Here is a 15235-nt window from a genome sequence, read left to right on the forward strand (position 1 = left end):
TACTATATAAATATATATTGGCTTCCCAGGTGCTGCAGTGGTAAAGATTCCATCTGCCAATGCAGGAGATGCAAGAGACACGGGTTCAATCCCTGGGTCAGGAGGATCCCCTGGAGTAGGAAATGGCGACTCACTTCAGTATTCTTGCCTGGAGAACTCCATGGACAAAGGAGCCAGGTGGGTACAATCCATGGGGTCACAAAGAGTTGGACATGACTGAGCATGCATACTCGCATGCCCGCATATGCGCACGCAACCACACACGTAACTGAATCGCTTTGCTATGCAGCAGCAATTAACACATTATAAATCAACTATATCGCAATAAATAAAATTTTTTCAACTGCTTTTAATATTATTTCCCTGTGAATCACATTTTTAGTTATGTAGATCCTCATATAATTTGCAAACCTCACTCATAAGATGCTTTATTTCCTTGTCCTGTCTGCACAACTCAACTAATATAACTTACTGTTAGGTATAGATCTTTTAATCTATTCAAGCTAACCCAATACAAATTTTACATAGTAGGTACATTTTCAGAACTGAGTTTTGCTTTCAACTGTAGTAGCTTTCCCTAGCTTAAAATTTCTGGTACCACCCTGCTTTTTATTAGATTTAGGATAGTTTTATGATCATAAATAACAAAAATCAACATAGTTTGGGAGTCGATGGGGGCATCAATTAAATAAAAGGAATACTCATAAACAGGGAAGACTAGTCAAGAGGGTGACTGTTGGAAGAAATAAGGAAGAGGAGTCAGTGGCTGACCGAAGAGGAGACAGTGAAGAGAACCACTTGGGCAGTCAAGATCTGTATCGTACGTCTCTTCACAGTGTTACAGAGAGCTCTGTGCCTTGTGTGGAAGCAGTTCTCCCAAAGGATGAGATGAATTGACTGCAATTTTCCTATTTTAAACAAATCCAATGTTGTGGCTTCCCCCCTACCCCTGAAAGTCTGAGAAAATCTTTATCCTGGTAGAAGGATCGTGATGGAGTTAGGGGGAAGCAGTGGGAATGGAGGGGCAGCTCAGCTCTGCCTTAGGCAAATTCAGTTCTTTTTTTTTTTTTTTTGGAGGTGGAGCCAGGAGCACAACTGTGGCAACTTCCCCATTTGCCTTTCCCTTTCCCCTTTTCTGTTGTTATTCCAATCTCCTTTCTCCCAAAGCAGTGAGTGGTGGGATTATGACCCAGGAATGGGCTCTCTGTTAATCTTCCAGTTCTTGCATTTCTTATTCCAACTGAGAGAAGGAAGTGAAGCACTTTAGTTTGTGAACCATGGTCATGTTTCCCCCCCTCCCCCATCCATTAAGTTGACGCCCACAGCTTTCCAAATGCTGGGGAAGGAATTAGTCAGGCTTCCCTCAGCACCAGAACAGTGTTTTGCATGGAGGATAGTAGGTGCAATAGTTACTTTCTAATTAAATAAAAGGAAACTTTTACTGTTACATATATTGTAGACATGATGGATCCAGCATGAAGGGGTCTCCTTTACTGTCATTTCTCAGTACATTCCATGTAATCTCATTATATGCTAGCGGCACCAGTCACGAATCCTCTTCTTTTTTCCCTCACAAAATGGCACTACTGGAAAAACATTATTTAGTAGCAAAATATATTTTAATTGAAAAATCATTTTAAGTAACTGAATAAAAATGTATACCAGGAACCTTCCAATAGACAGCAGAGTATGTACATTTTGTGAGAGTGGAGCAGCATCTATTTAATATATTTTTATATAGAAAATACAGGCATATTTAAAAATGGAAACATGTAAGAAGGTATGTCACAAGAAATAACAAACTATAACACAAAATAAAAGGGTCAACCCAAAGTAACAAGTCGACTGAAACGAGACAAGACCCAGCACCGTGTTGGAAAGTCTTCACGTAAATTGTGTGATGTCCAGGACTGCCAGGAAGAGATGATCCTGCATTTCAGGAGAGCTGGTTGGTTGTGCGGTGGTTAAAACCCAGTCCTCCTTTTCCTAGAACAAAAAACAAAGATTCAACAGTAAAGAAAGGGGAACAGCTGTTTGGGGGCTGATTAAAACACAGTTGACAGTCTCAGATACCTGGCGTCACCTGTGATGTGGTTTGGATGGATGGGGGTCATTCCTTGAGAAAACGAAGGGGCACGGAGAAAAAGTACTAACGTACCAGCACACTGGAGTTTTAGTCCTGGCTCTGTCACTCATCTGCTCTGATAATCTGCTCATCTGTAGAATGAGGGCTTTGGACTTCGTGAACCTAAAGGTCTCTTACAGCGTGAACTGTCTACGGTTTTTATTTATGGCATTTGTTTAGGATCCATTTTGTGTGCATAGTCAGAGGAAACACAGTATCTGCCTTGAGGACTGAACCATTTGGGAATGACTCATCAGGAGAGAAGGCTACAGATTGAGGGACTTAATGAATGCCACAGGGTACTTCTCCACCAGCTGTCACGCCGCCTGAAAATCGCTCTGTCAACCAGCTGTGCTAAGTTGCTTCAGTCGTGTCTGACTCTGTGAGACCCCTGGACTGCAGTCTGCCAGCCTCCTCTGTCCATGGGATTTCCCCAGCAAGAATATCAGAGTGGGTTGCCATGCCCTCCTCCAGGGGATCTTTCCAACCCAGGGATCAAACCCGTATCTCTTAGGTCTCCTGCATTGTCAGTGGATTCTTTACCATGAGCATCAATTTTTATGTCTTTATTAAGTATGAGGGAGACAATCTTTGAGGCACTCAATCTTACAAAAGAGAAAGAAGTATTTGTAAACATTTATTGCTTTGATTTCTCAGAAAAGCTTTCTCTCCATCCCATTTCAGGAAATTATATTCCACCTTTCTTTCATCAATGAATTGTCAGTCTCTACCCTTTACCCAAAGGCATGGTAAAAGTTTTAGCAAAATGAACTTTCACATTAGAATAACCCAACCTAGGATCACCACTGACTGATCCATGGTGGACCCTTGAATTAATCTGGGCTAATGAGTTCTTCTCCTGCAGTTTTAAAATGGATCAGCACATTATTTCTGTGGGCAGAGGGTCCTTCCACGTGAACTGAGAAGCAGAGGAAAGCGCTCTGCATTGTGACGATGGAGAAGATGCTGGAGACAGGTGAGATGGGAGGGGAGAGACTTTAGATGTCTTCAAGTCCTCAGTCTGTTTGCCCTCATGCTCAGCCAACCCATGTATGGGATTCCATATGAGGTCTCATTATTGTGATAACAGACTCCTTTCTTTGCTTAAGCCACTTGGAGTTGCAATAACAGAGTCCTAGCTAATACAGGTCTCCTTTAAAACCCATCACAGTATAAGGAGAGGGGGGCTGCTGGGTCTTCTGGGTTGATCTTTCCTTGAATTTGCCATCATTTTTTTTTGGATTCCTTTATCAAGCTTTTGAATTGAAAAAATCTAGATTTTATTACCTTTATTAATAGCATTTTGTTGTTTATAAAGTAAGTTATTTCTGGATATTCTCTGGTCAAGAAAAAGTTCCTATAGGGGTAGTTGACTCTTGAATAATGCAGGGGTGAGGGGCGCTGACCCTCTGAGCAGTCAAAAATTGGTGGATGATTTTACCATCAATCTGTGGTTCCACATCCACAGATTCAGCCAACTGAAGACTGTATAGATCTGTATTATGGATCTATTGGAAAAAAAATACATATATAGGTGGACTCATGCTGTTCAAACTCATTTTGCTCAACGGTCAATTGTATTTTGATATTAGAGAACCACACAAACTCTGAGCTTCCTTTATTTATCCGTAAGATGAAGTAGCTGAAACATAAAGCTTAAAATAAGAATGTTACAAATACTTCCTGTTCCTTTTTGAGTCACTGGCATTGTTTCTATCTTTGCTTTTTCTTTTCTTTGCTTTTTTCATTTCCCCAGAAATCCTCTCCAGTTTGATTCTCATTTTCTTAAGTTCTTTCAACTCTGCTCTCAGGTAAAACTATCATTTTTCTGTTAGAAACTTCTAAATATACTTGTACAATCCAAATTTGTCCTTCAGGGTTCAATTTTTTTTTCTTTCTGCAGAGATGCATATACTTGAGTTGATATAAAGAAATTCACTAGCATGAAACAGATATTTTCAATAATTAAGTTTGTATTTAAATAGATTTTTGTCTTGGCAAGTTGACTTTAATAGTCCAATCAAAATTAAATAAAAGGACATGAAAAAAGAAATACTCTTTCCAGTTAACTGAATTTTTCACTTAAAAAAATGAATATGGAAATACCCATTTTTTAATGATTCCTATAATATAGAAGTAAATGTACATAATACAAATCTAAGTGATGTAATATAATGATGTATATTAAAAATTTTAAATAGAGCTGGTAATATTCCAACACTGCAAATATTTATGTAGACAATGTTATAATATTGAAAATATTTTATCAATGGTATGATGCAGTATGTAATCAAAATGATATGGTACTGGCATAAAAACAGACCATAGATCAATGAAACAGAATAGAGAACCCAGAAATAAATCCACATATATATGGTTAATTAACTTATGGTAAAAGAAGTTACCATAAGTTCTTCTTTCTCCTAGGAGAAAAACATAGGCCATAGGCTCCTTGACATCAGCCTTAGCATTTTTTTTTTTTTTTTGGATTTGCCATCAAAGCAAAGGCAACAAAAGCAAAAATTAACAAGTGGGAGCACATCAAACCCAAAACTTCTGCACCATAAAGAAAAACATCAGCAAAATGAAAAGACAACTTACTGAATAGAAGAAAGTATTTTCAAACCATATATCCTATGAGTTAATGTTCAAACTACATAAAGAACTTACAGATGTATATGAGAAGATGCTCAACATCACTAACCATCAGGAAATACAAATTAAAACTACAATGAGATGTTATCTCAAACCTGTTAGAATTGCTATTATCTGAAAGGCAAACAATAACAAGCATTGTTGAAGATGTACAGAAAAGGAAATCTTGTGCACTACTGGTGGGAGTATAAGTTGGTGCAGCCACTGTAGAAAATATTATGGAGTTTCCTCAAAAGATTTAAAATAAAACTACCATGTGATCCAGCAACTCTCTGGGCATTTATCCGAAGAAAATGAAAACATTAATTGGAAAAGATGTCTGCACTCCCATGTTCATTTTGGCATTATTTACAATAGCCAAGACATGGAAACAACCTGTGCCCATCAATGAATGAGCAGATAAGAAAATTTTCTTTATAAATACACACACACACGCCTCACAATGGAATATTATGAAGCCATAAAAAGAATGAAATCTTGTCAACTGTGACAAATGGATGGACCTTGAGGTCATTCCTGCTGCTGCTGCTAAGTCACTTCAGTCATGTCCAACTCCGTGTGACCCCATAGACGGCAGCCCACCAGGCTCCCCAGTCCCTGGGATTCTCCAGGCAAGAACACTGGAGTGGGTTGCCATTTCCTTCTCCAATGCATGAAAGTGAAAAATGAAAGTGAATAGGCTAAGTGAAATGAGTCAGAAAGAGAGAGACAGATACTGTATCATTTTGCTTATATGTAGAATCTAAAAACAAAAACCAGAACCAAACTTACAGATACCGAGAACAGATTGGTGGTCGGCCAGAGGTAGAGGTGGGTGGGGGGGTTGGGCAAAACGGGTGAAAGGAGTCAAAAGGCACAAATTTCCAGTTATAAAATAAGTAAGTCATGGGGATAGTATATATAACATGGCGATTATAATTAATAATACCGTACTGCACATTGGAAAGTTGCTAAGAGCAGTAGATCTTAAAAAGTGTCATTTCAAGAAAAAAATTGTTATAACTACATACGTGGACTTACATAGTTAACTATACTGGGTGATCACTGCACAATGTGTACATATAGAAATACTGAATCACTATGTTATACTAATATCCTAAACTAATATAATGTTGTATGTCCATTATACTTCAATAAAAAGTTTATGATATTTAAACTTTCAAACTATTTTTCCTGTATTTTGGGATAATCTTTTCTCAACTATGATATTTATCTGCTTACAAATGAGAAATCAATTGCTAGAACACATTTTTACATAAATTTTCTTCTAGTCCATTAAATACTGACTATATATACTGTAAAAAATATGGAACAAAAATTTTGACTTTAAAAATAAATGTTCCTTATCATCAATACTATTTTTATTATAAATAGGAATGCAAATGAACATCAGTAAACCATACTGAGTTCATCATTTATTTGTATCCTTTCTTATGAAGGGTGAAATCTACCATTCAAGAAGGCGTTAACTTGTTTAATTAACCCCTTTCTCTTTGTCAAAAAACTACACAAATTTGCATGTCCTCCTTGTGCAGAGGCTATTCTAATCCTCTAAAATTGTGTTGCTTCAATTTTAGTATTTGTGCTGTAATAAATGTGTGTTTTTGAGAAATCATTGTTTTATCTGTCAAATATTAAGTAATACTTCTTCATTTGGCTTTAGTTCAAATCTCAAAACGGATATTTCTGGATACAAAATGCTTACCTTCAAACCAGAGATATCTTCTGGCTCTTGGGGCAACTTAACTTGAATTTCAGTCTTCTCATGTTGTAGATAAATAGTAGTTTTTGGTTGTCTTACCTGGAACAGTCATGTCCTGTCCATGCTGAGAGACAATGGCATCGGTTTGGTCTTACGCATTTTCCACCATTTAAGCAGGGAGACTGGCAGACAGCTGGGATGAAAAATTCACGCGTTTACTTAATGAATACTAAGCAATCACGAAGATGCTCATGAAGACATACAGAATAAGATTTGACTCTGCTCTCTGCTCTAGCTGCCACCATTCCTCATGGACTACATCCTGCCAGTTGGCTCAATCTCACATTATTATGTGGTATCACCTCCCTCTGTAGTTCCAAGCAAGAATTGATCTTTATATTTAAATCCCAGCTTAAGTTCTACCTGCATACTCTGAGTCCACTAATTTTTCTCTTCTTTAATTATTTATGTAACTAATTTGACAGTTTTGAACTGAAAATTATTCATATGCTCAATGAGACTGTCGAGCTCTTGAGAGAGCCAGCAATGAACTATGACTGATAAAGTCGTTATATCAGATGTTAATTCTTACGACACTAGATCAGGCACATAGACTGGCTAACATAACAAATGATTCAAAAGCCCTTTGTGCTTGCTAGGAAATGTATTTCATGGCTTTTACCAACTTTAATTGGACTTACAGACTGGGGTCGAGTTAAAAATGAGCCACTGATGTAACCCTGAGTGAAAGCTGAGAGATTTACTATACAGCCATCTTTCTCACAGTCCATAGTCTCAGGGTCAAACTCTTCTTCTCCATGAATCTGCTTGTTAAAAAACCTAAGGACACTAAAAACAGATGAAGACCAGCCTGTTTAACGTATCAAAGAAAAAAATAAGATGCCTGTTAGGAGAAAGTTGGAAATGAGAAACATTTCAGTCTCATTATAGCTTGGAAATGCAGGCTTCCCCAGATGAAAAACTCATCTTTGGTGAGAGATAAAGAAACGTCACTTCTTTATCACTCATTCGTAAAATATAGGGAAAACGTCAGCAATCCAGGCACTTGATAAGCATTGAGAGAGGATAAGAATGAAAACACCAGTCTTTGCTCTTGGTGAGCTTTCTTGACAAGCAAGCCAACAAAATGCACATATTTGCAATATAACAAAAAGGAAATTATGAAATGAAGCAGGGTCAAGAATAGCAAAAATAAAACTCAATAATCTACAACTAATTCTCCATAGCTGTTTGCTAATGTTAAAAAATCACTCCTTTTCAATACCATGAATTTAGCACTAACTGACTGTACTAATAATTTTTAAAAATTATTATTTTTCACTTCTCCATGTAAAAGCTTAACACCTTCCTCCTTCCCTATAACATGGGTGACACCAACATTCCATTCTGGGCACCTTCTCATGCCACCTTCTGCACAGATTTCTTTTCCTCCACAAAAGTTTTCCAGTGATGACTAATATCTGTCTTCAATGCAGTGTATCTTCTGGGAAGATACATCATCCAAGTGCCTGTCAGACCTCTCCCTTGTGTGTTCCAAACTCAGTGTGTTCTTGCGCATGCATGCATGCGTGCTCAGTCATGTCTTTACTAACTCTTTGTGACCTTATGGACTGTAGTCTGCCAGGCTCCTCTGTCCATGGAACTTTTCAGGTAAGAATAATGGAATGTGTTTCCAGTTCCTCTTTCACAGCATGTATTTTCTTAACTCCTTATCTGTACCTTCAACCTCAACTGTCCTTACCTAACTCTTTTATCTGTATCTTCAAACTCAGCCTGTCCTTACTTAACTCCTTATCTGTACCTTCAAAGCTCTTCCTTTTGGGTTCCCTGTCTCAGTAAATGGCACCATCTTCCACTCAGAAGCCTAAACTGGAAATGTCAACCTTAACTCTCCTTAGACCTTTATTTCCACAATAAATCTATAGCCAGGTAGTGTGGATTCATCTATCTTCTCTCAAATATATCCTTTTTGGTCACCATTTCTCTAGACTTCATTGAATGTCAGTGTTAGTCACTCAGTCATGTCCCACTCTTTAGGACCCTGTGGATTGCAGCCCTCCAGGCTCCTGTCTACGGGATTCTCCAGGCAAGAAGACTGGAGTGGGCTGCCCATCTCTTCTTCAGAGGATCTTCCCGATCCAGGGATCGAACCCAGGTTTCCTGCACTGCAGGCAGATTCTTTACCTCTTGCCAATTCAGGCTGGGATAAGTCTCTAACAAGTCTATTTTTAAGGCTTGCTTTCTGCCCTTTTCTGTACTGTTCCCAAAATAATTTTTCTAAAAGAAAATCTAATCACATGATTTTCCTGCTTAAGTCCCTTTAACAGCTTCTGTGGCTCAGAAGACATAATTAAGTACACACTGCACTTCCTAATCTGGCTCTGCCTAGCTTTATTATTTCACTTCCGGTCATACCCCTCCATGGCCTCTATGGCTTCTGCTCTGGCTCTAGTTAGCTGATCAAGTTTGTGTTACACTTCTATGCCTTTGTCTGGAATGAGCTCCACCTTGCTCTTCCTTTGATTCTACGCTTGTGAATCCTTTTCTGAACATCTACTGGGACTTCCCTAGTGGCTCAGACCATAAAGTGCCTGCCTGCAATGCGGGAGACCCAGGTTCGACCCCTGGGTCGACGACTGAGTGACCTCACTTTACATTTGGGGTGGTTTACTCATTTTACTACTGATATGTAGAGAGTTCAATTCGCCTCCAGTCACATACATACAGGCCATTCTGCTATAGGCCATTCTACATCCCTTCTTCTTTTCTAGGCTGGATTCTGGAGAGCAAGATCTCCTGTTTTGTACCCTTTTGTATGTTTAATACCTAATGGATGTAAGTGGGGTCTTTGCTGAGGTAGCTGCAGCAAAACTGAAAACCATAAAGACTGTATGGCTCATGTCAGGCAGGTGCTTAATGTCAGGAGCTAAGGAACTAAAAGAAATCCAAATGAGTCAGATCAATTGAGCTTTAAATGGCGTGTGTGTGTGTTTAGTCCCTCAGTCGTGTCTGACTCTGTGTGACCCTGTAGACTTTAGCCTGCTGGGCTCTGTCCATGGGATTTTCCAGGCAAGAATATTGGAGTAGGTTGCCATTTCCTCCTCCAGTGGATCCTCCTGATTCAGGGATCGAACCTGCGTCTCCTGCATTGCAGGTGGATTCTTTATTGTTGAGTGACCAGGGAAGATCCTTAAATGGCGTGGTTCTAGCTAACTGTGTAATGTCTAGAGATGGAATGTTAGAAAACAGATTTCCGTGGTGGAGAGCAAGTTTAGGGATAACGGGAAACTTAGGCAGGCCTTTGGAGGTGAGTTGGAACAGGCAGTAGCCATGTCTGCAGGGGACAAGATGCGACTGGCAGGAAGGGAAGTAAGTGTATCAGCTGTGCTGCTGCCGGTCCACGCAGTGCCTCAGGAGGCAGAAGAATCTGGGCTGGATGTGGAGCCAACAAGCGACCATTTCAGGTTCTTAAACAGGGCAAAGATATGCCCAGAGCCATGTGTAATGGTGTTATTTTGGAAATAGAAATGGGAAGGTTAAGTAGTAGACTCTGGCAGTGATCCAGAGGAAAGGTCTTCTACTAGTTGGTGATAGTGGAGATAGAGTAGGATGCAAGAGATATGGAGTGGGAAGAAACAGAAAGGAGTGCTGATACTGGTAGACGAAGCGGGAGGGCGACTTGCGAGTGTCTCCATCTGGAAGCATGCTGCCAACACCTACAGAGATAAGATGCCTGGGAAAGGGCAAAGCTGGTTTGCAGATAGGTTCAATTTTGTATGCATGAGAAATATAGATAAATAGCAAAGTTGGGGGCTCCCCTGCTGGCTCAGTGATAAAGAATCCACCTGCCAATGCAGGAGACATGGGTTCCACCCCTGATGTGGGGAGATCCCACGTGCCTAGGTGCAACTAAGTCTGTGTGCCACAACTGCTGAGCCATGCTCCAGAGCCTGGGAGCTGCAACTACTGAAGGCCAAGTAGACCGCTAGAGCCTGTGGTCCGCAGCAAGAGAAGCCACTTCAGTGAGAAGCCGGAGCCGCAACTAGAGAGGAGCCCCCGCTTGCGGCAACTAGGGGAAAGCCCGCACAGCGACAAAGACCCAGCATAGCAAAATAACAAACAAATAAAAAATGTTTAAAAATCAAGGTTGATTTGTGATAAAGAAATACCAAACATTACTTTAAGACTTTCAAATACCCCTTGCTCTAGCCCTCCTTTTTCTTTTATTTTTATTTCATTTTGTTTTTCCCAATTTTTCTCGAGGTATTTCAAATTGGTTCCTTTCCTCTATAACCAACAGAGTCATAACCAATGTAAGCCATTAAAGGAATCTAAAAGTTGTCTGTGTTTTCCATAAAAGTTTATTAAATAATAAGTGAGAACATGGGATGGTGATATCAGATTTTAAGGGGTGTTACAGGAGGCTTCTTTGAGACTTTAGTGAAAGTTATGAGCCCACTTATATGGCAAGATACATACATATCAAACTTTTAATGTAAGAGTGAAATGTCATGGGTTCCTACACCACCCAAAGCTCATCTATGGTACTCTAAAATCAACAAGGTTTACAACAGAGCACTAGAGATAATACAATCAGGAGTCAACCCCTGTACCATTTCATTTGACGTCTGCCTTTTCTCTGATGAAAATAAAAATGGAGAAATGCAAAAAATCAAGAGTTTCAAATAAAAGCTTCAAATTTAGCCTCCAGTATTACATTGTTTCTTTCCTACACTCATGGATGGCTCACTTTTGGCTTTATGTGGGGTGGCTGCACATCTGATTTGGGGTTTTTGCAACTTTGACTCCCATTTCCCTGACTTGCTTCTTAATAGCCCCTTTCATCTTCCCAACCTCCCAGTTTGGAGGCTAAATTATACAGTCACTTGAGCCTTAGAGTTCGTGACAAGCTCTGGTGTCAGTTGGCCTGCTCTGTTTTACAATTAACCTCATAGGAAGTGGTATAATTATTATTTACAGGAGCAATAGTAAGGGTTAGAGTTAATGCAAAATAAATACAGTGAGTTCTATGCTTTTAACAGTTGCCTGACAATTAGGACATTAAAAAGGTAAAAAAAATCTATCATTTTAGACTGTAGGATTATTTAGACAATTACTGAAAAACCTGTCATACGCGGGCACTATGCTAGCTACTGAGAATATAAAGATCACAAATATCCCTGCCCACCAGTGGCATACAATCTAGTGAGGGCAGGGAAATATCAAAATCAAGCAATTCAACAGACAGCAAAGTATAGTGGATAGGCAGGTATTTGAGCATGGGTCGCTATGAGGACATGTTTATCACAAATCAACAATAGTTTGTTACTGTCTTCCATGATAAGGAACCATCTCTTGTTGAGTTATTTCACTTTAACTTCAATTGTATTTATTTAGAGTCCGTTCTTTCCAAATAGTTACTGCAAATTTAGTGATTTAGCTTCATAGAGATTTAAATAAATATTCTTCTGAACTTCTGCATTATGTTTTCTCTACATTGTGCAACACAGAGCAAATGACATGAAGAAGGCTGACCAATGAGTTAACTCAGATGCTCTTATTTGTCATACCACCCTGAGAGGTGTCTCTGAGGTAGAAATAGGTTGAGCACTGAGACCACCATTCAAGAGACCATCTTGAGGAATTCGTGAGAAACCCTGATACCCTTCTGTTTTACTGCCACCTCTGAATCTGAGTCACACTCATCAGTTGTTCTCTAGGGTTTCATGGAGCCCAGGCACCAATAAAACCAACTATGCCAGGATGCCTACCTGTATGACAGCGGGACCCTGTCCAGCCAGGTGAGCAGTCACATTGATAAGGGGCCACACAGCGACCGCCGTTCAGACAGGGAAGAATGCAGATCGCTAGAAAGGAGATCAAAAAGGACTGGATCAAAACCCACACACTCAGACATGATCGCGTGTTCCAAAGATATTTTCCAGGAGGAGTAAAACCTTAGATGACCCACTAAATAACCTTCCTGTATATGCTGTGTTTATTAATCAGTATTATTGAGAAAACACAATCCAGAAAGTCAATCTGGACCCTTAGCCTCGTGTAACGACTCCAATGCCAAGTGCACTCTTTCCGAGAGGACACACTGAAATTGATGCCTGCTAAGCGCTTTGCTTTCTCTTCACAAAATAAGCAGAATGCTTTTCATTCATTATCGTTTCAAATTTCCATTACAAATTACATAAAATGCTCTAAGAGGGTTTGGCTGCCTTGAGGTTCTCTTCTTGGCTGTAATTAAATGTGAAAATGGCAGTCAGATAAGCTCTTCCATGGGCTGGTGTGGGCAACACTTTAGTAGCCGCCACCCTTTATTTCCTTGGAGCTGAGGCCTAATGGTGACTGAATCTGGCCTCCCTGACATTCTGCATGGCAATCATTTCTCCTACTAGAAATCACTGAGGTCCGTAAAGAGGTGTTATCTGTTTAAAAGAAGTGAGACTGTTTATTGATTTGGTATTCAAAGCATGGTTCTCAAGACCAAAACATTGGCATTACATAGGACTTAGCTGGAAATGCAGAATCTCAGGTCCTGTCTTGGATCTACCAAATCAGAACCCGCATTGACCCTCTCCCTGGTTGTCTGTAAGCATAGGAAAGCCTGGGAAGCCCTGATCAAATGCACTGATCAAAGGCACATGTTCAGCAAAGCCAGGCCTGCGATGATCCTTGGCATTCTAGTAGGTCACACGTGGAAGCCCTAAGTAGGAAGGTAGGACTGGGGAGAAGAAGAAGGAAAAATTCTCTTCTTTCTGAATCACCGTGAGAACACTTGCTTTGGTGAGCAATTAGCATCCTAAACTGATTTCCGTTGTATATTTTCCTTTCTTGATTAGTTGAAATACTTACACTTTAAAAAGTTTCAGAATTTCTAATAAAATGTCTGGCCTTAGGAAAAACTGATATAGACCAATGGCCATCATATTAATGACTCAGTGTGATTAATACACTCCCAATAAGTTTATCCATGTGTATATATATTTTAAAGATTTTGAAACAAAGTATAGTTTAGACATTAAAAAAATTAAAGCCACTTTTTCACATTCTCCTGGAAACTCAAATTTAAATGTATTTTTCCTGAGGACTGAAATTCTGTATTAAAGTATCAAGCATTGTCTAGCTACTGGAGTACCAATTTATTCTTTTTTAATTGGAAAGAGCTACTCTTAATGAATGATGGGCTCCCTATCTTACCTGCAAAGTACAATTTTATGCAATGCCATGAATTTACACTAACTGTAGCAAGAAGCAGCACAGAAGATAAATGGACTTGAGATAAAGGGAGACCAAGGTTGGGAAACCCTTTATTATAAGCTCCTTCCCAAGAAGGTTCCTGGAAATCTGTAGGCAGGTGGAGATGGCCTTAGATGGATTTTGATAACTGTATTTTCAAGATCTGTAATATTCTAGATCTTCTGCAATGAAATGACATATGTAGATAAGCTCTCAGCCCTTTGTCTGGTGTGTTACGGGATTTAAGCAAGAAAATTCCTGCCACTAGTAAAGCCAGTTCCTAGTAATGCCCCTAAGTTGACAGCTTCCAGGCAAACCATTGGAACTCAAAGTAAAATCTCAGGACACAATTTGTAAGATATGAGGACAGACTCACGCTCTTCACAGAGGCGACCCATCCAGCCGTCTGGACAGGAACAAGCATTTGGGCGTTGGCAGATCCCTCCATTCTGACATGGGAATCGACAAACAGCTGGAAAACAAGCAGGATGGGTCGTAAATCTAGGGGATTCGGGAAGGCAAGGCTGGTTGTCAGAAAACAGGATTGATCATTTACATTTCAGATTATTTCCTTGAATCAAGTCTTAAGGAAGAGAAACGAAACCCAGTTTCAAGATTTGGCTGGGGATGAACGTGAGGGGCTCAGGAGGGACATAAACAAGTTTGGGTAGTTCTGAGATTATAACTATCAAACATTTTAGTAGTTTGGGGATTCAGGGCAAAAGAGAACAAAGTGGTTTTTATGAAAGATTGTCTCCGTTTATCTGGACCAGGGGAAATGCCTTTCTAGGAGATTTGAAAATTCCCTTAAAGGAAGCCTTTGATGGCTAATAGCTCTCTGGTGCTGCCAGGGTTCCCCATTCTCTTAAAGAAGTGATGATACAAACAAGTAAACAGACACACAACTCTCATTGACTTCTGACTTTAAGTGACACTTGAGCTATTTCTTGAGGAGGTAGCTCCTCAGCACCCCTCTCAAGAGGAGTTTGCATATTTTCTTACAACCTATGAGCTAACAGGCACATGAAAAGATGCTCATTATCACTAGTTATTAGAAAAATGCAAATAAAAACTATAATGAGGTCATTGGTCAGAACAACCATCATCAAAAAGTCTAAAATAATAAATGCTGGAGAGGATGTGGAGAAAAGGAAACCCTCCTATCTTGCTGGTAGGAATGTAAATAGACACAGCCACAATAGAGAACAATGTGGAAGCTCCTTAAAAGATTTAAAAATTTACCATATTAGTCACGATAGGATCCCATATGGGGCCTCATTCCTTATGGGGCAACGGGGTCTGCTAAGGATGGTTGGTTAGAACTGGCATCTGTATTGAAACACCTGAGTGTCCAGGAGGTTGACCTCATGACCCAGTCATGACACAGCTCTGCCTAGCGCCTGGAGAACACTCCTAAGGTCTGGAGAGAAGACTTGCTTAAGGAGCCATGACTGACTCAGGAAGGGGCCAGGTACTGGGCCAAA

The 15235-nt window shown here is 39.8% G+C and overlaps 1 protein-coding gene across 2 annotated transcripts in view; it reads right to left on the bottom strand.

The window, feature by feature from the left end:
• Nucleotides 1-1600: 1600 nt before the first annotated feature.
• Nucleotides 1601-15235, bottom strand: part of SVEP1 (sushi, von Willebrand factor type A, EGF and pentraxin domain containing 1) — a 207086-nt gene continuing 193451 nt past the window's right edge. For both annotated transcript variants that reach the window (XM_086315927.1, XM_086315928.1), the window contains 4 exons: nucleotides 14128-14223; nucleotides 12275-12370; nucleotides 6582-6675; nucleotides 1601-1986 (listed from right to left, as the gene is read on the bottom strand). In XM_086315927.1, coding sequence (XP_086172053.1) covers nucleotides 1965-1986; nucleotides 6582-6675; nucleotides 12275-12370; nucleotides 14128-14223 — 308 coding nt within the window. In that variant the 3' untranslated portion in view covers nucleotides 1601-1964. The remainder of the gene's footprint in view (nucleotides 1987-6581; nucleotides 6676-12274; nucleotides 12371-14127; nucleotides 14224-15235) is intronic.

Source organism: Bos grunniens, chromosome 8 (genome assembly GCF_055505025.1).
Source record: "Bos grunniens cultivar Pamir isolate PY7600 chromosome 8, Bosgru_T2T1.0, whole genome shotgun sequence".
Taxonomy (NCBI): Eukaryota; Metazoa; Chordata; class Mammalia; order Artiodactyla; family Bovidae; genus Bos; species Bos grunniens.